The 27039-nt window shown below is 40.5% G+C and overlaps 1 protein-coding gene across 1 annotated transcript in view; it reads right to left on the bottom strand.

Annotated features, from left to right (window-relative positions):
• Nucleotides 1–259: 259 nt before the first annotated feature.
• The window catches only part of LOC149179197 (uncharacterized), a 459862-nt gene continuing 433082 nt past the window's right edge, over nt 260–27039 (bottom strand). The window contains 2 exon segments of the mRNA XM_089423794.1: nt 260–452; nt 559–706. Coding sequence (XP_089279920.1) covers nt 279–452; nt 559–706 — 322 coding nt within the window. The 3' untranslated portion in view covers nt 260–278.

Genomic DNA, 27039 nt, shown 5'->3' with positions numbered 1-27039 from the left:
GTTATGAAAGTTCCCCTTGACCAAATGATGTACACAAGGGAATTTAATTGGAAAACAATTATTGTGAACAAGAAGTTATATCAAAGAACTTATTATGTTGCTTTAATAAATTTAAAATGTAGGTAATCTTTTTCAACTTCCAATTATGTTGAACTTCACATCCATTCAGTTGTCCATAATGCATTCATTTTAAGTTGAAGTTGAACTTTCATTTCTAGAAAAGTGCTCAATATTTATATAGGATGAAATACATCCTCAATTGAAAAACTAAAATTATATTAGCATACAATTTTGCTAGAATTATTAGTGGTTTGGTGCACAAATGTTATTATGCCACTTTGGATAGCATGTTTTAGGGCAAAATCTGTGACAACTTTAGAATAATCTTTCCAATCTTCCAAGTTAGACATTTTAGAACGAGACAACAAATCGTATGTGTCACAATATGTATCCTACAAAAACAAAAAAACATATATTCAGTATCTTGTTATGCAATCTAAGCAACCCAAGTTGAAGGCCCTAAGAAAAAAAATGATAATTTACTAAAATAATTCTTACCAAACGTAGAGTGAACAACTCTTGCAATTCTTCACGACTAAAATGTTGACCACCTTTCTTACTTAGGAACCTAGCTTCACCATGCCCTTCAATAGTAGCTGCAAATTCTCCTTTCATTACTTGGCGCTGATATATTTTCTCTTCAATGCTAAAAGTAAGAATTTTAAATGTCAAAAAGATATAAAATAGAAAATCACCCATGTAGATTTCCCACTACATGTAGTTCCACTTGATTATTACAAATTCACACATTTCAAACAATGAATTGTTAAGAAAATCTTGACAAATTTAAAAAATAATAAAATATTCAATCTTTTTCATTTGAGAAAAAAATTGAAGCAAAACCCTCCCTCTAACTCTTTTATAGAAAAGGGAATGGTGAGTAATCTCGTGTTTTCTTCTTCATAATGAGAAAAAATCATCCCCAACAAATAAAAGACCTAACCCAACTATTTTTTCCATTATATTTGCAATATTTCAATTATATATAGCGATATTTTCATACCCCACACAATATTACAGTCTTTTAAATGAATGAGATCAATGACCTAAAAAAAACTCGCAATATATTGTTAATAATTGCATCTATGCTTGCAACAACCATTACAGTTTAATTCACACTACTATTGAACTTTGTATTTAGCTTTGGAGGATCCTATAGTTGTAGAGATATTATTATAATGTATATTCTACACCTAAAATTGTTTTCTTGTTTTAAGAGGCCACTGCCTTAATTTGTTTACAATGGTATGTCCCACACACTTGATATGATATATACCATGTTTCATACTCTTCTACCACTAGAACTATTCAAAATTTTCTATCACTACGCATGTTTTACATAGTCATATTCATTTGATATTGATATAATATTTATATTTAGCTAGTGCACACACTCTTTTCATATGATAGTATTATAAAAAAAGTTGGGAATTGAAATGCATGCCATGCCCTAATATGTGACTTAACTCGTAGAAACCAACCAAGGAAATATTTTTGAAATGATGGAAAAAAACAAATTTTGTAAAATGCACCAAGTGTCATCTTAATTGTGTTGAAAATGTAATGATCATGGTTGAAAATTGGCAGCTCAGGGAGGAATTTCCTTAAATAAAATATCATTTTTGACAATTATGGAGTGACTTTTTAAAAATAGAAATTCATGTTTAGCATCTCAATTATGGCTTTCCAAAAATAGTAAATCACCTTGCATCAATTGGTAATCAAGTATAGATAAAGGAAAATCACTTAACTTATCATTAATCAATCCTAATAGTTCAATTTTGACTTAATCATCAATATTATTATTATTATTATTATTATTATTATTATACTTGATGATATTATGACATTATTATTAAAATGAATTACAAGTCACCTTACCTTCATCACCTCAATCATGTTGTACCTCTCTCCTTGGTGACTCACATGGTACTACGTAACTCTCTCTATCTCTTAATGACACGGTACACTCTCTTTTACGCACAAATTAAAGACAAGGCATATTCCTATTACACTCATTAAAGGCATGTCATAAAAGATTTATCTTACGCTCTCTTTAATGCATATGTTACACTCTCCTTAACTAAGGCATGTGTACCTCTGTTAATGGCATAAGTTACTAAGGCATGTGTTCCTCTCTTAATGGCATAAGTTACTTAGGCATGCATACATCTCCCTAATGGCATAAGTTTCTAAGGCATGTTTTCTGTCCTTAATGGCATGAGTTACACTCCCCTAAATGGCATATATTACTCTTCCTCAAGGCATGCGTATTACTCCTCCTTTATGACAAGAATTCATTTCTCCTCCTATATATGTGTCTCGTGTATTCTCAGCTGACTACTACTACTTTGTGCATTGTGAAAGAATAATTTGAACTTGAGAGAGAGAGTTGAAGAGACTTAGAAGAAGATTGTGAGAGAGAGACTTGGAGAGTAAGAGAAAAACTTGGTGAGCCAAGGTTGATTCAGTGCTTCAGTGTTGATTCAGTTGAAGGAAAGGTTGATTTAGTGTTTGTATCACCCACTGCTACTAGTGATCTTCATGCTACAACTTGTTTGGATTTGGGTGAATTTACTCATTCTCTTGATCTCTCATTGTACTTCGTATCTATGTTGAACAATTGATATCTAATAGAAGAAGAATTTGGTTGGGTTTTCCCCTTGTGGGTTTTCCCTGGTCAATGGACCTAAATTCTCTATGTCTCATTTTTGTCTTGTCTATCTTCTATTGTGCATTTGGTTTATGTTCTATCTACAGTTGCTTAACTAATGTTGTAGCAAAAATAAGTTTCTGGAATAAGTAATTGTTTCAACATAGAACATCACAATTTCAACATGGTATTAGAGTGTTGGTGAAGACAAGCCCAAGAATATAAGAGCTTTCACTCCTTTGCATAAATTTTACTTCAAAGAGATCTTACTTGCTGTTGAATTTTTTTTTGACCTACTCAAGATGTCTTCTTCTTACTTTAAGAATGAAGAGAAGATGAATGACGCTTAGAATTTTGGTCCATGGAAGGCAAGATTGGATATTACTCTTTAATAACATGATGTACTGGAATCTGTGGAAAGCAAAGTAGCAGAACCACCAAAAAATTCGAATGTTGTTCTGTAGGCCAGATTCAAGAATGGAGAAGTCAAGACTAAGAAGATTACCCTTGATTCTCTTGGAGACCATCTCATCACCTATGTCTCCAAGTTGAAGAAATCTAAGGAAATGTATGACAAGCTAATTAAAATGTATCAAGCAAACAACTTGATTCAAATCATTGTTTTGAAGAATCAACTCAAGGACATTAAGATGAATAGAGGAGACCATTCAAGCATATTTCATGAGGATATCAAAAATCAAGGATCGACTGTTAACTGTTGGTGAAATTGTATCTAATAAAAAGATGGTGTTGATTACGCTTGGAGATCTTTCTCCAACTTGGGGACCTTTTATTACTACCATCAACAACAATGATAAGTTTCCCACATTTGATGACCTCCTGAGAAAGCTCAGTCAAGAAGAGACCAGAATGATTTCCAAAGGAAGAATTCCTAAGCATGAAGAGGGATAACTTATTGCCTTTGTTGTCCAAGGAAAGAAGCAGAAAGGAAAAAGCGATCATCACTTTTTAAGAAAGTTTTCTCCTAGATACAAAAATACCTATATATGGAACATGGACTTATCAAAATTTCAATGCTACAATTGCCATCAACATGGCCACTTTGCTGGCGATTGTCGAGAAAATAGAAGAGCGCCAAGATCCAACTACAACGATCATAGCGACAACTTCAAATTTTATTATAGAAGAAGGGAAGCTCATGTTGTTCATAAAGAAAGATATTGTTCTTGTTAAAATTGGCAACCAGGGAAAAACTTCATGTGGGTCATCTTATTCATGGTTGATAATATTTTTATTAGATTCCTCTCGTCAGGAGGTGTAGGATTGATATAAAGATCATCCGATTCCGATAAGTATTCATGGAGATATGAATTTATTTTGATTATGGAATTATTATCAAGCCGACCTACAACTCATGTAAGCTCAGAAGCCCAACAGTCGCATCTATTCAAACACCAACGTTGTGTATAAATATAAGAGGACTTTTCCTCATTTTCACTCACACTTCTCATCACATCTCTCTCTCTCTCTACTGTGTAGAAATGAGTCTCTTCTCTACTGCACAGAAATGGGTCTCTCTCTCACACATGTGAAGCCGGACGCTGTTGAACCTGAAGCTGCAACTGCAGATCCAAAGATTGACCTTTGTGGCCTAGAAGATCTCCTCTTTGGAACTACGCTATAGGTCTATCTAGATCTCCTCTGAAAGCCGCAACTTTTGGTGGTGGAATGAAGTCAATCCGACGAACGATTTGCAAGATATCGACTACCCTAGTTTGAAGCCGAAAACTGCTGAAACTGAAGCTGCAGCTGCAAAAGTAAAGATTGACCTGTGTGGCCTAGAAGATCTCCTCATTGAAACTGTGTTATAGGTTCATCTAAACCTCCTCTAAAAGCCACAACTTTTGGTGGTGGAATGAAGTCAATCTAACGAACGGTTTGCAAGATATCGACTGCCCTAGTTTGAAGCCAGAAGCTGCCGGAACTGAAACTGCAACTGCAGAAGTAAAGTTTGGCCTGCGTGGACCAGAAGATCTCCTCATCTGAACTGGGCTGTAGGTTCATCTGAACCTCCTCTGGAAGCCACAACTTTTGGTGGTGGAATCAAACCGATCCGACGGTCGGTTTGTGAGATATCGTCTGCCCTAGTTTGATGATGAAGCCACTAATGCTGATGTTGCTGATCTAGGGTTTGCTACCGCTGATATGAATCAGATTTATTGTACTATTTCTCTTTGCTGAATTATTGAAGATAAAAGAAGATTTGATCAAAGGGTTTCCGCACACATTGTGGGGTTTGTCCCTGGCTAGCCGCCACATCTTGTGTCTCTTGTCTTGGCTTGTTTTCTGTCGATTATTTAATGTTCTATCTGCACTTTACGTTATGTACATGTGATTGCTAATCTGTGGAATATAATAAGAAAAAGAAGTAAACTGTTATATGCATAGAACATACCATAACTTAACATGGTATCAGAGCTGAGGTGAAGACAAAGCCCGAACAAGAGCAAGAGCAATCACTGAAGAGAAGATTGGCAAGGCTATCCTACAAGAACTATGGGGTTCTCAACACTCTTTCCTGCCAAAGACAAGCTCCGTGAGAAAGATGACTATCACGAATGGAAGATGTCTATCGATCTAACCCTAGAAGATCAAGGAGTGCTGGACCATGTAAGAGGCAATATTGTTGAGCCTCCATCAAATGCATTCGTTGTTGTCTGGGACAAATGGAAAAATGGAGAAATCAAAACAAAGAAGATCATCCGGGACTCTATCGACAAGCACTTGGTGGCCTGCATCTCTAAACTGGACACCTCCAAGGAAGCCTACGATAGACTGGTGAGTTTATTTAAAGTAAATGATGCAAATCAAGTTTTGTTTCTTAGAAATAAGCTGAAGGAAATTAAGAAGGGTAAAGATGAGAATATGCAAGCATACTTCTTAAAGATCACCAAAATCAGGAACGATCTCCTATCTATTGGGGAGGCTATCACTGACAGGGGAATGGCACTGACAACTCTTGGAGGATTACCATCTGAACGGTACGTGTTCAGGACTACTCTTCTGAACAATAATCTAATTCCTGGTTTCGAGGAGTTAATGGCTAGATGCATTCAAGAAGAAACAAGGGTAGAAGAGCAAGAAATGCCCATGCCTAAAGGTCCTCCTGCTGCCTTTTCTTCTCATGCTAAGAAAAGAAATAATTCCGGGACTAAATCAAAAGGAAAGGCTGGACCTAAGGGTGTAAGAAAAGGACGATGTTACATCTGCGATAAAGCAGGTCACTATGCAAGGGAGTGCCCTGATAGAAAGGACTCACACCGAGACGATGATCAAAATCCCTTTGATGGAAAATCAAAGGAATGAAAAATTCAACAGCAAAGGTAAGAGGAGAGTTGGGGATCGAGGAAGAGGACAACCATTCAAGAAGGCTAGAAAGTCCAGGTTGTATTAAATGCCCCTGACCTCAAAAAGAACCTAGTGTCCATCTCGGCAATGGAAGACAAAGGCTACAAGGTAACCTTCAGCAATGGCAAGGTATGTATATGGAAAAATAATGTTAAAGATGCCTTTACTCTTGGGTTTAGTATTGATTCATTATATCAGGTCGATGGAAGTCCGCTAGGTGTCATGTCTTGTGACACAACTCTTCAGTCTGAACTTTGGCATCGGAGGTTTGCCCACCTTCATTACAAAGCTCTACTCGATGTAAGAAAAATGGTAATAGGGATGCCCGAATTCCAAGTAGAGAAAGGTGTATGTCTGGGATGTACCGAAGGAAAGCTCAAAAGGGGACCATTCCCCTCAAGCCAAAGCAAGACCTCTGATATATTACAGTTGGTTCACTCAGGCATATCTGAGGCTGGCATTAAGAGGGAGACTACTACACCACGTACTCCTGAGCAGAATGGTGTGGCGGGAAGGAAGAACCGCATGATTGTGGAAGCTGTCTGGGCCATGCTACATGATCAAAGACTTCCGAAGTTTCTATGGGCTGAAACTACAAACACTGTTGTATATGTACAAAATCGATGCCCTCATCAAGCATTGGGTTCCAAGACTCTTGAAGAAAAGTTCACCGGTAAGAAACCTGACGTTTCTCATTTTAGAATTTTTGGAAGCCCTGTATATTTTCATGTGCCGAAAGAGAAAAGAAATAAATTGGGTGCATCTGGAAAGAAGGGAATTTTCATGGGCTATGGTGAAAATAATAAAGGCTATAAAATCTATGTAGCTGGTCAAAGGGAAGTCATAATTAGTCATGATGTCACCTTTGACGAAGATATGGCTCCCAACAAGGTGAACAATCTTCCAACTTTGAGGAGCTCTCAAGAAGCCGACACCAGGGAACCGAAAGAAAAGGATGATGAATCAATGCCTGATGTAGAAGAACTCATGGATCCGATTGATCATCCTCCACATGAGCCTTCCTCTTCTAGGAAGAAGCCTTCATGGCTTAGGGGGCTACTTGATGATGCTGAAGGACATGCTGCACTTCGAGGAACCTTCCGTGAAAGTAAGAAACCTAACAGGTATCAGGGATACCTGACCATCATGAGCACGATCATACAAAATGAGCCTCCATCATTCTCAGATGTCGTCAAGCATCAAGTATGGAAGGATGCTATGACCAAAGAATATGAGTCTATTATGGAGAATGATGTCTGGGAAGTAGTTCCCAGACCCCAGGACAAGACAATTTTTACTTCTAAATGGCTTTACAAAATAAAACATGCAGCAAATGAAAGTACGGAAAAGTATAAGGCTCGTTTTGTTGCTCGTGGTTTCTCCCAGAAGGAAGGTATAGACTATGATGTGATATTTGCACCTATTGCCAGATATACGACCATCTGCTCGATCATAGCCGTTGCGGCTTCACAAGGATGGAACCTACATTAGATGGATGTCAAGACTACGTTCTTGCACGGTTCTATCAAAGAAGAGGTCTACGTGGAGTAACCCGAAGGATTTGAGATTTATGATTGAAAATCTCATGTATGCAGGTTGAAGAAGGCTCTCTATGGGCTGAAGCATGGTATGAGAGGATTAACAGCTACTTGATGAAGCTGGGATTCACTAGGAGTGAAGCCAATCCTAAACTTTACTTTAAGGTTGAAGATGACAAGCCTCTCATACTGGTACTGTATGTGGATGACCTCTTTCTAACAGGTGCAGACCCTCTCATTCACAAATGTAAGAGGGAGTTGGCTTCTGAATTTGAAATGAAGGACCAAGGACTTGAAGTATGGCAGAAGCCAAGGGAAATTTTCCTATCTCAAGGAAAATATGTGGTAAAGATATTGGAAAGATTTGGTATGATGGACTGCAAGTCTATGACTACCTCGAGGATCTTAACTTTTAGAAGTTATATGGTAGTGATGTCGGACCAAATTTGGGAAATGCCTCTGAGTTTCAAAAACTCATTCGCATTGATGTTCTTAGTGAACCTCTGTCTGAACATATGTTTTGCAGTTAGCACTGTGAGCTCATATTTGGTTGAGCCTCACTGCATTGATACCAAGAATCTTCTAAGATATCTTCATGGCACAATTACTAATGGATTGAGATACACTACCAGAAATATGAAACTGCATGATTATTCAAATGCTGATTAGGCAGGTAGTGTGGAGGATCATTGGAGCACTTTTTAGTGTTGTTTCTCTTTAGATTCTGCTTCGATATAATGGATGCGCAGGAAGCAGAAGTCAGTTGCCATAAGCACCACTGAGACCGGATACATATCTACGAGTATGATCTCTGTTAAAATTGGCAACCAGGGCAAAACTTCATGTGGGTCATCTTATTCATGGCTAATAATATTTTTATTAGATTCCTCTCGTCGAGAGGTGTAGGATTGATATAAAGATCATCCAATTCCGATAAGTATTCATGAAGATATGAATTTATTTTGATTATGGAATTATTATCAAGCCGACCTACAACTCATGTAGGCTCAGAAGCCCAACAGTCGCATCTATTCACCCACCAATGTTGTGTATAAATATAAGAGGACTTTTCCTCATTTGGACTCACTCATATCATCACATCTCTCTCTCTCTACTGCACAGATATGAGTCTCTTCTCTACTGCGCTGAAATGGGTCTCTCTCTCTCACACATGTGAAGCCGGAAGCTGTTGAATTTGAAGCTGCAACTGCAGAAGTAAAGATTGACTTGCGTGGCCTAGAAGATCTCATCTTTGGAATTGCGTTGTAGGTTCATCTGAACCTCCTTTGAAAGCCACAACTTTTGGTGGTGGAATGAAGTCAATCCGACGAACGATTTGCAAGATATCGACTGCCCTAGTTTGAAGCCGGAAACTGCTGAAACTGAAGCTGCAACTGCAGAAGTAAAGATTGACTTGCGTGGCCTAGAAGATCTCCTCTTTGGAACTGCGCTGTAGGTTCATCTGAACCTCCTTTGAAAGCCACAACTTTTGGTGGTGGAATGAAGTCAATTCGACGAACGGTTTGCAAGATATCGACTGCCCTAGTTTGAAGCCGGAAACTGCTGAAACTGAAGCTGCAACTGCAGAAGTAAAGATTGACTTGCATGGCCTAGAAGATCTCCTCATCTGAACTGCGCTGTAGGTTCATCTGAACCTCCTCTGGAAGCCGAAACTTTTGGTGGTGGAATGAAGTCAATCCGACTGTCGGTTTGTGAGATATGGTCTGCCCTAGTTTGATAATGAAGCCGCTAATGATGATGCTACTGATCTAGGGTTTGCTACTGCTGATATGAATCAGATTTATTGTACTATTTCTCTCTGCTGAATTATTGAAGATAAAAGAAGATTTGATCAAAGGGTTTCCCCACACATTGTGGGGTTTGTCCCGGCTAGCCGCCACATCTTGTGTCTCGTCTTGGCTTGTTTTCTGTCGATCGTTTAATGTTCTATCTGCACTTTACTTTATGTACATGTGATTGCTAATCGGTGGAATATAATAAGAAAAAGAAGTAAATTGTTATAAGCATAGAACATACCATAACTTAACATGGCATCAGAGCTGAGGTGAAGACAAAGCCCGAGCAAGAGCAAGAGCAATCATTGAAGAGAAGATTGGCAAGGCTATCCTAAAAGAACTATGGGGTCCTCAACACTCTTTCCTGCCGAAGACAAGCTCTGTGAGAAAGCTGACTATCACGGATGGAAGATGTCTATCGATCTAACCCTTGAAGATCAAGGAGTGTTGGACCATGTAAGAGGCAATATTGTTGAGCCTTCATCAAATGCATCTGCTACTGCCTGGAACAAATGGAAAAATGGAGAAGTCAAAACAAAGAAGATCATCCAGGACTCTATCGACAAGCGCTTGGTGGCCTACATCTCTGATCTAGACACCTCCAAGGAAATCTACGACAGATTGGTGAGTTTATTTAAAGTTAATGATGCAAATCAAGTTTTGTTTCTTAGAAATAAGTTGAGGGAAATCAAGAAGGGTAAAGATGAAAGTATGCAAGCATACTTCTTAAGAATCACCGAGATCAAGAATGATCTCCTATCTATTGGGGAAACCATTACTGACAAAGAAATGGCACTCACAACTCTCGGAGGATTACCATCTGAATGGTATGTGTTCAGGACTACTCTTCTGAACAATAATGGAATTCCTAGTTTCAAGGAATTAATGGCTAGATGCATTCAAGAACAAACAAGGGTAGAAGAGCAGGAAATGCCCTTGCCTAAAGGTCCTCCTGCTGTTTTTTCTTCTCATGCAGAGAAAAGAAATAATTCCGAGACTAAATCAAAAGGAAAGGCTGGACCTAAGGCTAGAAGAAAATGACGATGTTACAAAGCAAGTCACTATGTATGAGGTCATGAGCATCATGGTAAATGAGATCATGGACATAAAGGGCAACATGAGATCATGGACATATAGGATAGCATGATGATGATGCACACTAGTTTGAGCAGCATTGTGATGGATAAAATCATGGACATGGGCAGCATGATGATAATCATGATTAGAGAAGCATGGTACAATATGCAGTGGTGCAACTCGAAATCCTTCTGATGGCAATCAAAGGAATGACAAATTCAACAGCAAAGGTAAGAGGAGAGCTGGGAATCAAGGAAGAGGACAAGCATTCAAGAAGGCTAGAAATTCCAGGATGTATGAAATGCACCTAACCTCAAAAAGAACCTAGTGTCCATCTCCGCAACGGAAGACAAAGGCTACAAGGTAACCTTCAGCGATGGCAAGGTACGTATATGGAAAAATAATGTTAAATATGCCTTTACACTTGGGTTTAGTTTTGATTCATTATATCAAGTTGAAAGAAGTCTACTAGGTGTCATGTCTTATGATACATCTCTTCAGTCCGAACTTTGGCATCGGAGGTTTACCCACCTTCATTACAAAGCTCTACCTGATGTAAGACAGATGGTAACAGGGATGTCCGAATTCCAAGTAGAGAAAGAAGGTGTATGTACGGGATGTGCCAAAGGAAAGCTCAAAAGGGGACCATTCCCCTCAAGCCAAAGCAAGACCTCCGATATATTACAATTGGTTTACTCAGGCATACCTGAGGTTGGCATTAAGAGGGAGACTACTACACCACATACTCCTGAGCAGAATGGTGTGGTGCGAAGGAAGAACCACACGATGATGGAAGCTGTCCGGGCCATGCTACATGCTCAAAGACTTCCAAAGTTTCTGTGGGCTGAAACTACAATCACCGCCGTATATGTACAAAATCGATGCCCTCATCAAGCATTGGGTTCCTAAACTCCTGAAGAAATGTTCACCACCGGTCAAAGGGAAGTCGTGATTAGTGATGATGTCACCTTTGACAAAGATATGGCTCTCAGCAAGGTGGACAATCTGCTGACTTTGAGTAGCTCTCAAGAAGTCGACACCAAGGAACTGAAAGAAAAGGATGATGAATCAATGCCTGATGTAGAAGAACCCATGGATCCGATTGATCCTCATCCACATGGGCCTTCCTCTTCTAGGAAGAGGCCTTCATGGCTTAGGGGGATACTTGATGATGCTGAAGGACATGCTGCACCCTGAGGAACCTTCCATCAAAGTAAGAAACTTAACAGGTATCAGGGATACCTGACCATCATGAGCACGATCATACAAAATGAACCTTCATCATTCTCAAATGTCATCAAGCATTAACTATGGAAGGATGCTATGACCATAGAATATGAGTCTATTATGGAGAATGATGTCTGGGAAGTAGTTCCCAGACCCTGGACAAGACAATTGTTACTTCAAAATGGCTTTACAAGATAAAGCATGCAGCAAATGGAAGTATGGAAAAGTATAAGGTTCATTTTGTTCCTCGTGGTTTATCCTAGAAGGGAGGTGTAGACTATGATATTTGCACCTGTTGCCAGATATACGACCATCCGCTTGATCATAGCCCTTGTGGCTTCACAAGGATAGAACCTACATCAGATGGATGTTAAGACCGCGTTCTTGCATGGTTCTATCAAAGAAGAGGTCTATGTGGAGCAACCTGAAGGATTTGAGATTTATGATTGAAAATCTCATGTATGCAGGTTGAAGAAGGCTCTCTATGGGCTGAAGCAAGCATCCCGAGCATGGTATGAGAGGATCGATAGCTACTTGATGAAGCTGGGATTCACTAGGAGTGAAGCTGATCCTAACCTTTACTTTAAGGTTGAAGATGACAAGCTGATGAGCCCCAAAAATGGATAATTATTTGGGCTCATTCAACCTCCTAATTCGACTTAATCCACCATTCTCATTAGTTTATTGCATGTTTTTTATTATATTTATGCTAATAGGGTGAATTGGGTTAGTCATTATGCCAACAAGTCTAATGGGTGCTTTGTGTAGCCTTTTTGGTCAATTTGGAGACAAAATTGAAGGTCTTAATGAGCACTTGGCAGCCAAATTCGTGGGAGAACAAGGGAGAGGATTTGTAGGAAGGTGTCCCCTTCATTTATGGGCCCTTACCTCGAATTCTCCACCATCAGCTCGGAGTTCAAGGGCCACCAAATCAATTAGCACAAGGGCAGCCAAACAAGTAAAGTAGGACTGCTGTTAACTACAAGTTTTGGGCAGCCGAGTCCCTAAAGTTTAGGAGGACTATTGGGGTCCTCAATTTGTATAAATAAGAAGGCTTAGGGCCTCATTTGGGTTAGCTGGTAGTTAGCCAATGGCTAGTCATTTTGTAGGCAGAAGTTAGCTAGTTTGTATTTCGATTTTGAGGCAATAGATTAGCTTTGCTTTCAACTCATTTTCAAGTTCTTCTTGTGGACAGTTTTGATGTAACTCTTCTTTTCTTGCTCAATAAAGATGAATCCAGCTTTGCACCAGCTCTAAATCTCTCTAAGGAGGCTATAGCTCTTGGGGTTGGGCCCATCTCAAGCGCCCAATACCTCCTTTGTTTATCTTTATGTGTTTTTGCTGCATTCCTAGAATAAAATCTGCCTTTCAGATTTAAATATTGTGTTGTTATTTAGGTTGCTTTCGATGATTAAAAAGGTTCTTCATGTTCAGATTTACTTGATAGGTTAATCACATGGAGTATATTCAGAAAAAGGCTACCAAGTACTTTGGATCTCACCTCCCCTTCAGTGGAATCATGAGCTGGGACCAATGTAACCTTGCTGCCCACAAAACCACATTCTTTGCTTCACCATGCAATTATTAGTATTCGAATCTCATTTGCAGAACTTGATATCAGTTTTGGATGCATGTTTAGGTTTATGATTGCTTAGTTGCATAGTTGTTTCACATGGTTTCATTGCAAATAAACTTCTGTCCATTTCCTTTGCTGTTATCTAGGTCAGATTAGGTCAAAGTAATTAGGTTCTTGATTTTCCAAGTCTTCATTTGTCAAATGTGAAAAACCACTTGCAGAGTACCTGTTATCCTTCCTTACCTGCTCATACTCCATCCAACCTACCTGCTTCACCCTTCACTTAGAACCCTTACCTTACATTTGCCTCATTCGCTTACTTTGCCATGATTCTCATATTCTTGTGCAACATCGTTTCATCCCTCCTTGAACAGATCTCACCATCTATGCCACTCCTCAACTCCATCCTCCAAGTCTTGAACTCCCCTACACCCCTATTTCACCTCCATACTCATTCCTCCACCTTTTTTTCCTCCATCCATGCTTCAAAACCCCATTTCTAAACATCCTGTAGAAAAATTATAGAACATCCTGTAGAAATCCTAAACATCCTGTAGAATCCCTGCAGACTTCCTGTAAAAGCTCATGAATGAGGTTTCTTGATAGCCAAACTCTGTGAAACTCTCTGGAAGGGTGTTGGGGACTCCTTAGACCCTCTCTGAACCTTCCCGACCTCTTCCAAGCATTTCTCCTCCTCGATCCACCTCTGCACAGTCAAAAATAGTTAAAAGCACATGCATGATAATTCCAACAACTTAATCAAAAATACAAAAAGATGTTTTCTTCAGATAGAGGTAGTCTAGACACATGTATTTCACCTTCATAGAAGTAATGGCATCTCTTTCAGTAGTTTGCATGCTCTTCTTTGCGTCAGTAGGACTAGCTGGTAGAATTAGGGTTTGCTAGGGTTTGTGTTTCTTTTTGGCTTTCAGTTTCTTGTTGCAATTAGATTAGCTTCCTTCGAGTTAGCTTTCATCCATCAATTAAAAAGCTTCTTCTAAGAGCTCATAGAAGTTGGCTTAAGCTCCTAGTGGACTTGTGCCAGCTGACCAAGTGATAGCTGCGGCAAGAGCTAGTACTTGTGCATACAGCACCGTCGCTTCCAAGTTTGTTACGAACTACCGGGTTGATAAAATTAAAGAAGGGAGTTCCAGGAGTTGTAAGCATTATTGCTACAATACTGGAGCCCACCACAAGCCTCTCATACTGGTGTTGTATGTGGATGACCTCTTTCTAACAGGTGCAAATCCTCTCATTCACAAATGTAAGAAGGAGATGGCTTCTGAATTTGAAATGAAGGACCAAGGACTTGAAGTGTGGCAGAAGCTAAGGGAAACTTTCGTATCTCAAGGAAAATATGTGGTAAATATATTGGAAAGATTCGGTATGATGGACTGCAAGCCTGTGACTACCTCGAGGATCTTAACTTTTAGAAGTTATATGGTAGTTATGTCAGACCAGACTTGGGAAATGCCTCTGAGTTAAAAAAAAACTCATTTGCATTGATGTTCTTGGTGAACCTCCGTCCGAACATATGTTTTGCAGTTAGCATTGTAAGCTCATATTTGGTTGAGCCTCACTGGATTGAAGAATCTTCTGAGATGTCTTCAGGACACAATCTCTCATGGATTAAGATACACTGCCGGAGATGTGAGACTACTTGGATATACTGATGTTGATTGGGCAGACAGTGTGGTGGACCGTAAGAGCACTTCCGGTACTGTTTCACCTTGGGATCTGCTTCGATATCCTGGATGAGCAGGAAGCAGAAGTCGGTGGCTTTGAGCACCGCCGAAGCAGGATATATTGTTGCTAGCATAACGTTGTGTGAGGCAGTCTGGTTGCGAAAGCTCTTCAGTGAGCTGTTTGGATTTACATTGGATACCACTGTGATTCTCCGTAACAACCAGAGATGGGATTCGATTATTGAGGAATCCCGTATTTGTCAATTGCTCCAACAGATAGAAATCATCTGGGATATGGTAAGTCGATGAACACGGAAGCTCCATCACATTAAGATGATGTACAGGTCGATACACCTTGTCAAAGCCCCGAGGAAAGATCTAATCTGTGATTTTCCCAAACGACTTGGAGTCGGAAAGAAACCCTTGTACAAGGGTCCTGCATGTTGCATACATTGAGCTCTGGGAGCTCTAAGGGCTTGCAGTTCCTACTGGAGCAACATATGACCACAGGGTGACTCACCCTCCCCTGGTGGTGCACACTGGAACAAGATGATTCGCTCTCTTGTGGGACAAGATGATTCGCTCTCTTGTGGAACAGGATGATTCGCTCTCCTATGTAGCAGGATGATTAGTTCTCCTGTGAGGCTTGGATTGATGTGTTCTCCATGGCAGCCTGGATTGATGTGTTCTCCACGGCGATTGTAGCAGGATTGATGTGTTCTCCTGTGAGGCCTGGATTGATGTGTTCTCCATGGCAATTGTAGCAGGATTGATGTGTTCTCCTGTGAGGACAGGATTGATTAGTTCTCCTGTCGAGGCATCCTACCCATGCAGTCTGGGACTCATGGGAAGTACCTCTCATCTGATCAATGAGCAGGGAAATGAAGTTAGGGACCATAGTAATACCGATGGACGCATCGTTGTAACTACCGTACTCCCTACACTAGGATGACCTCCATTGATCTGGGATCAATGATACTGGTCTGGGACCAGTGGTAGGAGTTGTACCATATTATGACGCTGACTTCGGGTCGGTTGAGACTGGTCTGGGATCAGTGGTACATACTCTGAGACTGACTTTGAGTCAGTGGAGGATGATATTGGTCTGGGACCATTGGAGTTGTACTCACTATGACGCTGACTTTGGGTTGGTTGAGACTGGTCTGGGACCAGTGGTACATACTCTGAGACTGACTTTGAGTCAGTATGATACATCCTCGATCATTTCTTCTTCTTCATAATTCGGACAAAAGCAGAGCAGAACAGAACAATGCAAGAGCAGAGTAGAACAGAACAAAACAATACAGATCAGTGCAGGGCAGAACAAGACAAAGCAGAATAGGCAAAATAGAGCAGAGTAGGGCAAGGGTCAGGCTGTACAAGGCAGTGCATTTGATGGATGAATAGTAACGACCGATAGACAGATTGCAGATGAAGTTCTCCATGGTTGAGAGGGAGTGTTAAAATTGGCAACCAGGGCAAAACTTCATGTGGGTCATCTTATTCATGGCTAATAATATTTTTATTAGATTCCTCTCGTCGAGAGGTGTAAGATTGATATTAAGATCATCCAATTCTGATAAGTATTCATGAAGATATGAATTTATTTTGATTATGGAATTATTATCAAGCCGACCTACAACTCATGTAGGCTCAGAAGCACAACAGTCGCATCTATTCACCCACCAACGTTGTGTATAAATATAAGAGGACTTTTCCTCATTTGGACTCGCTCATCTCATCACATCTCTCTCTCTACTGTGCAGATATGAGTCTCTTCTCTACTGCGCTGAAATGGGTCTCTCTCTCTCACACATGTGAAGTCGGAAGCTGTTGAATTTGAAGCTGCAACTGCAGAAGTAAAGATTGACTTGCGTGGCCTAGAAGATCTCCTCTTTGGAACTGCGCTGTAGGTTCATCTGAACCTTCTTTGAAAGCCGCAACTTTTGGTGGTGGAATGAAGTCAATCTGACAAACGGTTTGCAAGATATCGACTGCCTAGTTTGAAGCCGGAAACAGCTGAAACTGAAGCTGCAACTGCAGAAGTAAAGATTGACTTGCGTGGCCTAGAAGATCTCCTCTTTGGAACTGCACTATAGGTTCATCTGAACCTCCTTTGAAAGCCGCAACTTTTGGTGGTGGAATGAAGTCAATCCGATGAACGGTTTGCAAGATATCGACTGCCCTAGTTTGAAGCCGGAAACTGCTGAAACTGAAGCTGCAACTGCAGAAGTAAAGATTGACTTGCGTGGCCTAGAAGATCTCCTCATCTGAACTGCGCTGTAGGTTCATCTGTACCTCCTCTGGAAGCCGAAACTTTTGGTGGTGGAATGAAGTCAATCCGACTGTCGGTTTGTGAGATATGGTCTGCCCTAGTTTGATAATGAAGCCGCTAATGCTGATGCTACTGATCTAGGGTTTGCTACTGCTGATATGAATCAGATTTATTGTACTATTTCTCTCTGCTGAATTATTGAAGATAAAAGAAGATTTGATCAAAGGGTTTCCCCACACATTGTGGGGTTTGTCCCTGGCTAGCCGCCACATCTTGTGTCTCTTGTCTTGGCTTGTTTTCTGTCGATCGTTTAATATTCTATCTGCACTTTACTTTATGTACATGTGATTGCTAATCGGTGGAATATAATAAGAAAAAGAAGTAAACTGTTATAAGCATAGAACATACCATAACTTAACAATCTCGTATGAAGCTGCCTGGTTGGGGAAGTTCTTCAGTGAGCTGTTTGAACACATACCATTGTGATTCTCTGTAACAACCAAAGGTGAGATTCGATTATTGAGGAAACCTGTATTCGTCGATTGCTCCAGTAGATAGACATCATCTGGGATATGGTAAGTTGATGAGCAAGGAGGCTCCATCGCATTAAGATGATGTACTGGTCGATACACCTTGTCAAAGCCCCGAGGAAAGATCCAATCTGTGATTTTCCCAAACGACTTGGAGTCATCAAGAAACCCTTGTACAAGGGTCCTGCATGCTGCATACATTGAGCTCTGGGAGCTCTAAGGGCTTGTAGTTCTTACTGGAGCAACATACGACCACAGGGTGACTCACCCTCCCCTGGTGGTGCGCACTGGAACAAGATGACTCATTCTCTTGTGGGACAATATGATTCGCTCTCTTGTGGAACAGGATGATTCGCTCTCCTGTGTAGCAGGATTGATGTGTTCTCCTGTGAGGCCTGGATTGATGTTTCTCCATGGTGGCCTGGATTGATGTGTTCTCCATGGCAATTGTAGCAAGATTGATGTGTTCTCCTGTGAGAACAGGATTGATTAGTTCTCCTGTCGAGGCATCCTACCCATGCAGTCTGGGACTCATGGGAAGTACCTCTCATCTGATCAATGAGCATGGAAATGAAGTTAGGGACCATAGTAGTACCGATGGACGCATCGCTGTATCTATAGTACTCCCTACGCTAGGATGACCTCCATTGATCTGGGATCAATGATACTGGTTTGGGACCAGTGGTAGGAGTTGTACCATACTATGATGCTGACTTCGGGTCGGTTGAGACTGGTCTGGGACCAGTGCTACATACTCCGAGACTGACTTCGTGTCAGTGTAGTACTGGTCTGGGACCAGTGAGAGTGGTACATACTATGATGCTGACTTCGGGTCGGTTGAGACTGGTCTGGGACCAATGGTACGCTCTCTGAGATTGGGATGCTGGTCTGGGACTAGTGGTAGGAGTGGTACTTACTATGAAGCTGACTTCGGGTCGGCTGAGACTTGTCTGGGACCAGTGGTACGCACTCTGAGACTGACTTTGAGTCAGTGGAGGATGATACTGGTCTAGGACCAGTGGAGTTGTACTCACTATGACGCTGACTTCGGGTTGGTTGAGACTAGTCTGGGACCAGTGGTACATACTCTGAGACTGACTTTGAGTCAGTATGATACATCCTCAATCATTTCTTCTTCTTCATAATTCGGACAAAAGCAGAGCAGAACAGAACAATGCAAGAGCAAAGCAGAACAGAGCAAAACAGTACCGATCAGTACAGGGCAGAATAAGACAAAGAAAAACAGGTAGAATAAAGTAGAGCAGGGCAAGGGTCAGGCTATACAGGGCAGTGCATTTGATGGATGAATAGTAACGACCGATAGACAGATTGCAGATGAAGTTCTCCTTGGTTGAGAGGGAGTGTTAAAATTGGCAACCAGGGAAAAACTTCATGTGGGTCATCTTATTCATGGCTGATAATATTTTTATTACATGCCTCTCGTCAAGAGGTGTAGGATTGATATAAAGATCATCCGATCCCGATAAGTATTCATGGAGATATGAATTTATTTTGATTATGGAATTATTATCAAGCTGACCTACAACTCATGTAGGCTCAGAAGCCCAACAGTTGCATCTATTCAAACACCAACGTTGTGTATAAATATAAGAGAACTTTTCCTCATTTGCACTTACAGTTCTCATCACATCTCTCTCTCTCTCTACTGCGTAGAAATGAGTCTCTTCTCTACTGCGCAAAAATGGGTCTCTCTCTCACACATATGAAGCAGAAGCTGTTGAACTTGAAGCTGCAACTGCAGATCCAAAGATTAACCTATGTGGCCTAGAAGATATCCTCTTTCGAACTGCGCTGTAGGTCCATCTAGATCTCCTCTGAAAGCTGCAACTTTTGGTGGTGGAATGAAGTCAATCGGACGAACGGTTTGCAAGATTTCGACTGCCCTAGTTTGAAGCCGGAAACTACTGAAACTGACGCTGCAACTGCAAAAGTAAAGATTGCCCTGCGTGGCCTAGAAGATCTCCTCATCTGAACTGTGCTGTAGGTTCATCTAAACCTCCTTTGAAAGCCGCAACTTTTGGTGGTGGAATGAAGTCAATCCGACGAACGATTTGCAAGATATCGACTGCCAGTTTGAAGCCAGAAACTGCTGAAACTAAAGCTGCAACTGCAGAAGTAAATATTGAACTGTGTGACCTAGAAGATCTCCTCATCTGAACTGAGCTGTAGGTTCATCTAAACCTCCTCTGGAAGCCACAACTTTTGGTGGTGGAATGAAGTCAATCCGACGATCGGTTTGTGAGATATCGTCTGCGCTAGTTTGATAATGACGCCGCTAATGCTAATGCTGCTGATCTACGGTTTGCTACTGCTGATATGAATCAGATTTATTGTATTATTTCTCTTCGTTGAATTATTGAAGATAAAAGAAGATTTGATCAAAGGGTTTCCCCACACATTGTGGAGTTTGTCCCTGGCTAGCCACCACATCTTGTGTCTCTTGTCTTGGCTTGTTTTCTGTCGATCATTTAATGTTCTATCTGCACTTTACTTTATGTACATGTGATTGCTAATCTGTGGAATATAATAAGAAAAAGAAGTACACTGTTATATGCATAGAACATACCATAACTTAACAGTTCTTAAAAGAGTTCAAGGAACCCAAGGTATGATAATAATGCAGTTGAAACACAATCACAGTAATTTCTTGTTTCTACTCTTTCTAGTTCCTCTCCTGTAGATTCTTGTGACAACTGGTTAGTTGATAGTGGTGCTTCAAGACACTTTACTGGTTATAAAGAAGTTCTCGCAAATTTGGTTGAGAGGGAGACGGATCTGAAAATCATTCTTAGAGATAACTCTACAAATCCTATAAAAGGATCTAGTTATGTTTATTTTCATTTCGATCAAGGTAAAACTATATCTCTTCAAGAATTTTTGTATGTACCTGGTTTGAAAAAGAATCTTGTATCTATAACTTCCTTAGAAGGCAAAGGAATGAAAGTTTCTTTCATTAATGGAAAACTTATCACTTGAACAATGAGATTTAGCATGAGATATGCATTCACTTTGGGATCGAGATTTGAAGGTCTTTATAAAGTCAATGGAAGACAAATCCATGCATTGATTCATGACAACAATCATCAATGTTAACTTTGGCATCAAAGGATATCTCACCTTCATTATAAAGCATTGCCTCATGTGAGAAAGATGGTTTCTGGAATGCCTGAAATTAGAATGGCTCATGATGGGGTCTTCCAAGGGTCTGGAGTAAAAACTCAAGCATAAAAAATGCTACAAGTAATTGGGATTCGTGAAGGAAGACTCTATAGGTTGTTATCCCGTCTTGCTCAAGCTTTAGTTTACATTTATATCAGCCCATGTGAACTTTGGCATAGGATATTTGGTCATATCCATTTCAAAATTCTTCCAACTCTAAGCTCTATAATAGATGGAGTCCCTGAACTAAAAGAAGATCATGAAGGAGAATGTGCATTGGGTAAGAACACCAAGAGATCATTTGGAAGCAGTGCTTCATAGTCAAAATAAATCTTGGATCTTATTCATTTTGATGTTTTTGGTCCTATGACTCCTAAATCACTTGGAGATCATCTATATTATGTCACATTTATAGATGATCATTCAAGGAAGACTTGGGTTTAATTAATGAAATCCAAGGATGAAGTACTTACAAAATTTCAAGAATTCAAAGCTAAATTAGAGAACCTTACAAAAAGAAGAATCAAGATATTAAGAATCAAGATCAGATAATGGAGGACAATATACATCCAAGGAAATCATAGCTTTTTATTAGGAATCTGGGATTAAGAGGGAGATGATAGTCCCATGTAATCCTAAACAAAATGGATTTGCATAACGAAAGAATCGATCCATTGAAGAAAGTGTAAAAGAAATGTTAGATGATCAAGACTTCCCGAACTTTCTTTGGGGTGATGCTACAAAGACAACTGTATACATACAAAATTGAAGTCCCCACAGTTCCATAGATAACAAGACTCTCGAAGGGGTTTTCCCTAGGAAGAATCCAACCATAGATCATCTAGTAATTTTTGGTTGTCCTATGTATATACATATTCCTAAGGACGAAAGAAGGAAGCTAGATCCATCTGGCATGAAGGGAACCTTTGTGGGCTACAATAATTATTCTAAGGCCTATAAGATCTACATAAAGGAAGGACACCAAATAGAAGTTTGTTGAGATGTGATATTTGACAAAAGTATTTCATTCAATAAATCAAAGGATCTCACTATGTACTCTGATGATGAAGAACTTTCGGTATTTGAAGAAGAAGTTACTAGGGAAGAAGAAGAATCAAACCATGAAAATGAAGGTCCCTGTGAACCAATACAACCTATGGTAATTCTCAAAACCAGAAAAATACCTAGCTGTTTGAAGTCTACACTTCTAGATGTAGAAGGTCATGGAGAAGCTCAAGGTACATTCAAGGAAAGCAAGAAGCCCAAACGATATTCTAAGTATGCAACCTACATGACAAAACTAATTGAAGCAGAGCCATCCACCTTTGTGTTGATTTGGGGTAGCATCGGATGTTCTCTAAGCCTCATATTTTGCAAGGAGGCTTGGGCAAATGTATTCCAAAGAACTCAGAAAGCATTCTGGGAAATTCCACCCAGAAACAATTTTATTAAAATAATTAATATTTTTTAATGGGCCCCTAAGTCTAAACATAGGAAAATTAAAAATATTAATTGGTATTAATCTAATTGTTGGTGTAATTTCTAGAAGAAGACGATGATCAAGCTAAAATGATCTTAGACATTGATTAGATTTTAATCTGGGTCATTGAATGTCAACGAGAAGATTATTTAAGGAAGCTTGAGGGTCATTTGGAAAATACACTGAGAGATCAAGAGATCGAACTTTTGAAGTGAGAAGTTCTTAGGAGGAAATTTTGATCGAGTAGATTTCTTGCAGTTGAGGGGCATAGATAGCATCCGGAGAGAGAGATTTTTTCAGCTGGAGAATCATCAACAGAGAGAGGTAGAGAGTGATCCAGCATCTCTCACACAGAGGCTGACGCAGGGCCATGTAGAGGCAGCGTAGAAGGTGAGAGAGAGTCTGAAATTATGCAATAGAATCAGTTTCAGAAGCCGGGAGCCGGGGTGTGAGACGGGAGGTTGAGAGCAGTGACTCTGGGCATTACATCGATCAATTGGCTGGGTGATGCAGTGCCTAGAGTGGTTGACGCAAGGACTGTGTGAGGATTGTGCAGAGGCAGCTCAAGGCCTGCTAGAGGCACCTTATCTAGTGACCGGATCAACTGGGATTTTTCTCAGTGATTATATGAGGTAATCTCACAAATATTTCTGCCAGTATTCTCTCTTTGTAACTAAATAAACCCTTGAGGTATTCAAATATGTATTCAAAATTTTCTACTGCATAATAATAATAAACCCTCAAATCTATTGCACCGGTTTTCCCGCATTGGGTTTTTTCGGGGACTTTTGTCCAAAAATAATGGTGTTATTGTGTTGTATTTTCTTTCTTGTTTAGTCTCTTATTTTTGCATATAAATTAATTAAGTGAAGGCTGCAGTGTATGTATTTCAATATTTGCCGTAGGAAACTGCAAATAACTTGTTCATGTAAATCTAACAAGTAGGAGAAATATCATCAGTTGCAGCAGTAGGGATTCTGGTTTAGGAATTTTCGCATGGTATCAAAGCTGCAGGTGGAACAAGAAGAGCAATGCCAGAGAACCCAACGTTGAGTAGAAGAGGGAGATCGAAAAGCTACAAGAGGCAACAACGCGAAACCCAGAGGGTTTGCGCAGTTCTTAGCCGGAGGGCTAAAATTTTGAGGCAGTCTCTCTCCGAGTGAGTCAACAAAGAGAAGGGCTTCCAGATCGAGCTTTTGTTGGGGCAGAGGGAGAAGCGCAAAAGCCTCAGCATGAGGACAGCTGGTGGGACACAGATTTTTCTATAAGCAGTTGCTAAGCAGAAAATCGTCATAAGAGATAGAAGAAACACGATTGTGGGAATTTCTTCCTCAAAGAATTGCTAACCAAGGAATTCAAACTCTCTAGAGCTGAGCAGCAGCAAGAGGCATCAGTTTTAATAGCTCCAGCAGGGAGTGCGTAAGCTAGCCCAACAAACAGCACAAAGGGAAGAGGATATTTTCGACATTTGTGGAAGAAATGGAAACCAGTGGCTTAAGGGATCAGGATAGGTTGGATGGGGCATCCAACTACGTCATTTGGAAGGCGAGAATGTTGTTCCTTCTAGATGAGCATGCCCTCAAGACATACATCTACAACGTGGTGGTTATCCCTACAGATGCAGATCCGTTGAAGAAATACAAGGCTAAGATGGCAAAGGCGAAAAGAATGATCCTAAATGGAGTGAAGGATCATGTGGTCTGTCATATCGCTAGCAGAGGGACTGCTAAGGAGATGTGGGACGCTTTGTCTACGTTATATCAGGGATCTTCCGAGCAACGAAAGATGTACCTTGAACAAAAGCTAAGATCTTCTCAGATGCAGAAGGGGGAGCGTGTGGATCCATTCCTTACGAAGCTTTAGGAGACCCGTGATGAATTATCTATTGTGGCGCATACACATCAAGATTCAGAGTTGGTTAGACTAGCCCTCAATTCCGTCTCAGATGAGTGGCAAGTCTTTGTCCAGAGTATCCTGGGCAGAGCAATATTGTCGAATTGGGATGAGATGTGGGCAGCTCTAAAACAAGAGGAGCTGAGGAGAGACTTAGTCAAGGTTAAACTTGATGGAAGTAGTAGCAGTGGGTCGAAGCCCAAGGAGGAGGATGAGAATGCAGCCCTTGCATTGAAGGGACAGTAGGAGCAATGGAGACGTAAGAAGGAAGTCTCGAAGATCAAGTGTTTTAGGTGTGGTGAGATGGGTCACTACGCTACTCAGTGTCCTTTGAAGAAGAAGGACAAGGATGAGAAGCATGATCCGAAAGTTGCGCTCGTGAAGATTGAAAAGGAGTAGTTCGCCATGACAACCAAGATACCTCCAGGAGGGAGGTGGGCTGATTTGGAACTGTAGTTCGAAAGAGCTACAAATGGGCAGGATCCTTGAGAATCCCACCTCTATGATCGTTTCCTTGCTACAGGAGCCCAGATCAGAAGTATCAAGATGGACTAGTGTCAGATGGTACCAAGGAGTGTCGAGAACGCAATTCCAGTGGCTAGGAGCACCATAGACTGAGCAAAGTAGTGCCATATGGGTAGCAGTGCAGATGGCAAAGAGCAGAGGTCAGTTGCAGCGCAGCAAATTCAGAGGGTCAGTGCAGAGACTGGCAGCAATCAGGCTCTAGCATCCACGTGGTATCATACTAAACACAGTTAGTTCAGTAATTATGGATGTCTTTCCGTTGTGATGGAGTAGCAACAAAAATTTGCAGTGCAATGGTAGTTGGCAGTGGCAGTGCTAGCAACAAAGATGCAGCACTTGAGAAGGAGTTGTAGTACAGATGCAGTGTTGACAGTGGCAGTGTTAACAACAGTGCAGTTGCAGTGACAACGTTGTAGTTGGTGGACAACATGTCAGACATCAACAGCGTAGAGGACGGTGCTTCAGAGTCGGAGCAGTATGCAGTAGCATATATTGCTAGAGCACATTCTTTGCTAAGAGGGAGTGTTGATTTGGGGTAGCATCAAATGCGCTCTCGGCCTCATATTTTGCAAGGAGGCTTTGGCACATTTATTCCAAAGAACCCATTTGGGAAATTCCACCCAGAAACAATTTTATTAAAATAATTAATATTTTTTAATGGGCCCCTAAGTCTAAACTTAGGAAATTAAGAATATTAATGGGTATTAATCTAATTGTGGGTGTAACTTCTAAAAGAAGATGAGGATCAAGCTAAAATGATCTTATCCATTGATTAACTTTTAATCTGGGTCGTTGAATATCAATGAGAAGATTATTTAAAGAATCTTAAGGGTCATTTGGAAGTGAGAAGTTCTCAAGAGGAAATTTTGATCAATTAGATTTCTTGTAGTTGAGGGGCAAAGATAGCATCAGGAGAGAGAGATTTTCTTAACCAAATAATCATCAGCAGAGAGAGGCAGAGAGTGATCCAGTAGATCTCATGCAGAGGCTGACGCAGGGCCATGCAGAGGCAGCACAAAGGGTGAGAGAGAATCCAGAATTTTGTAGCAGAGTTAGTTTCAGAAGCCGAGAGTCGAGGTGTGATACCGAGAGGTTGAGAGCAGTGACTTCGGGCATCAAATCAATCAATTGGCTGGGTGACACAGTGCCTAGAGTGGCTGATGTAGGGACTGCGTCAGGACTTCGTAGAGGCAACATAGGGCCTGCCATAGGCACCTCATCCAGTGATTGGATTAGCTGGGATTTTTCTCAATGATTGCGTGAGGTAATCTCACAAATATTTCTGCAAGTATTTCTCTCTCTGTAACTGAATAACCCTTGAGGTATTCAAAGATGTATTCAGAATTTTCTACTGCTTCATAATAATAAACCCTCAGATCTATTACACTGGTTTTCCCGCATTGGGTTTTTCTAGGGACATTTGCCCAAAAATAATGGTGTTATTATGTTGTATTTTCTTTCTTGCTCAGTCTCTTGTTTCTGCATATAAATTAATTAAGTGAAGGTTGCAGTGTATGTATTTCAATATTTTCCATAGGACACTGCAAATAACATGTTCATGTAAATCTAACAAGTAGGAGAAATATCATCGGTTGCTGCAATAGGGATTCTGGTTTAGGAATTTTCACACTTTGAAGAAGTTGTCAATTACCAAGAATGGAAGGATGCTATGAATGAATAATATCAATCTATAATGAAGAATGGAGTCTAGGAAATCGTACCTAAGCCTGAAGACAGAGATGTGGTAACTTACAAGTGGCTCTACAAGATCAAACATGCAACAGATGGAAGTATTGATAAATATAAGGCAACCTTTGGGGGTAGGGGCTTCTCTAAACAAGAAGGCATCGATTATGAAGAGACATTTGCTCCAACAACAAGGTATACAACTATTCATTCATTGCTCTCTTTGGCAGCATCAATGGATGGAGTGTCCACCAAATGGATGTCAAGACTACATTCCTAAATGGCACAATTGATGAAGAAGTCTATATAGAGGAACCCTTGGGATTTGAAGTTAAAGACAGTGTTGTAGCGGCTACAACCACCCTCCAAAATTTTTCCTTAGCCTGTTTTGGAGCCTGCCTACCAACCTTACATAGCACTTTGTCTTGCTTTGTCAAGTACTCAAGCTTCAGCATTTTCCTCACACAAAGGTAGTCTGTCGATCACAGT

This window comes from Pinus tabuliformis, chromosome 4_1 (genome assembly GCF_031772625.1).
Source record: "Pinus tabuliformis cultivar Carrire ecotype Pingquan chromosome 4_1, CPIR1, whole genome shotgun sequence".
Lineage (NCBI taxonomy): Eukaryota > Viridiplantae > Streptophyta > Pinopsida > Pinales > Pinaceae > Pinus > Pinus tabuliformis.
The sequence above is the reverse complement of the archived record's forward strand: the minus strand, read 5'-3'. Positions and strand labels throughout refer to the sequence as shown.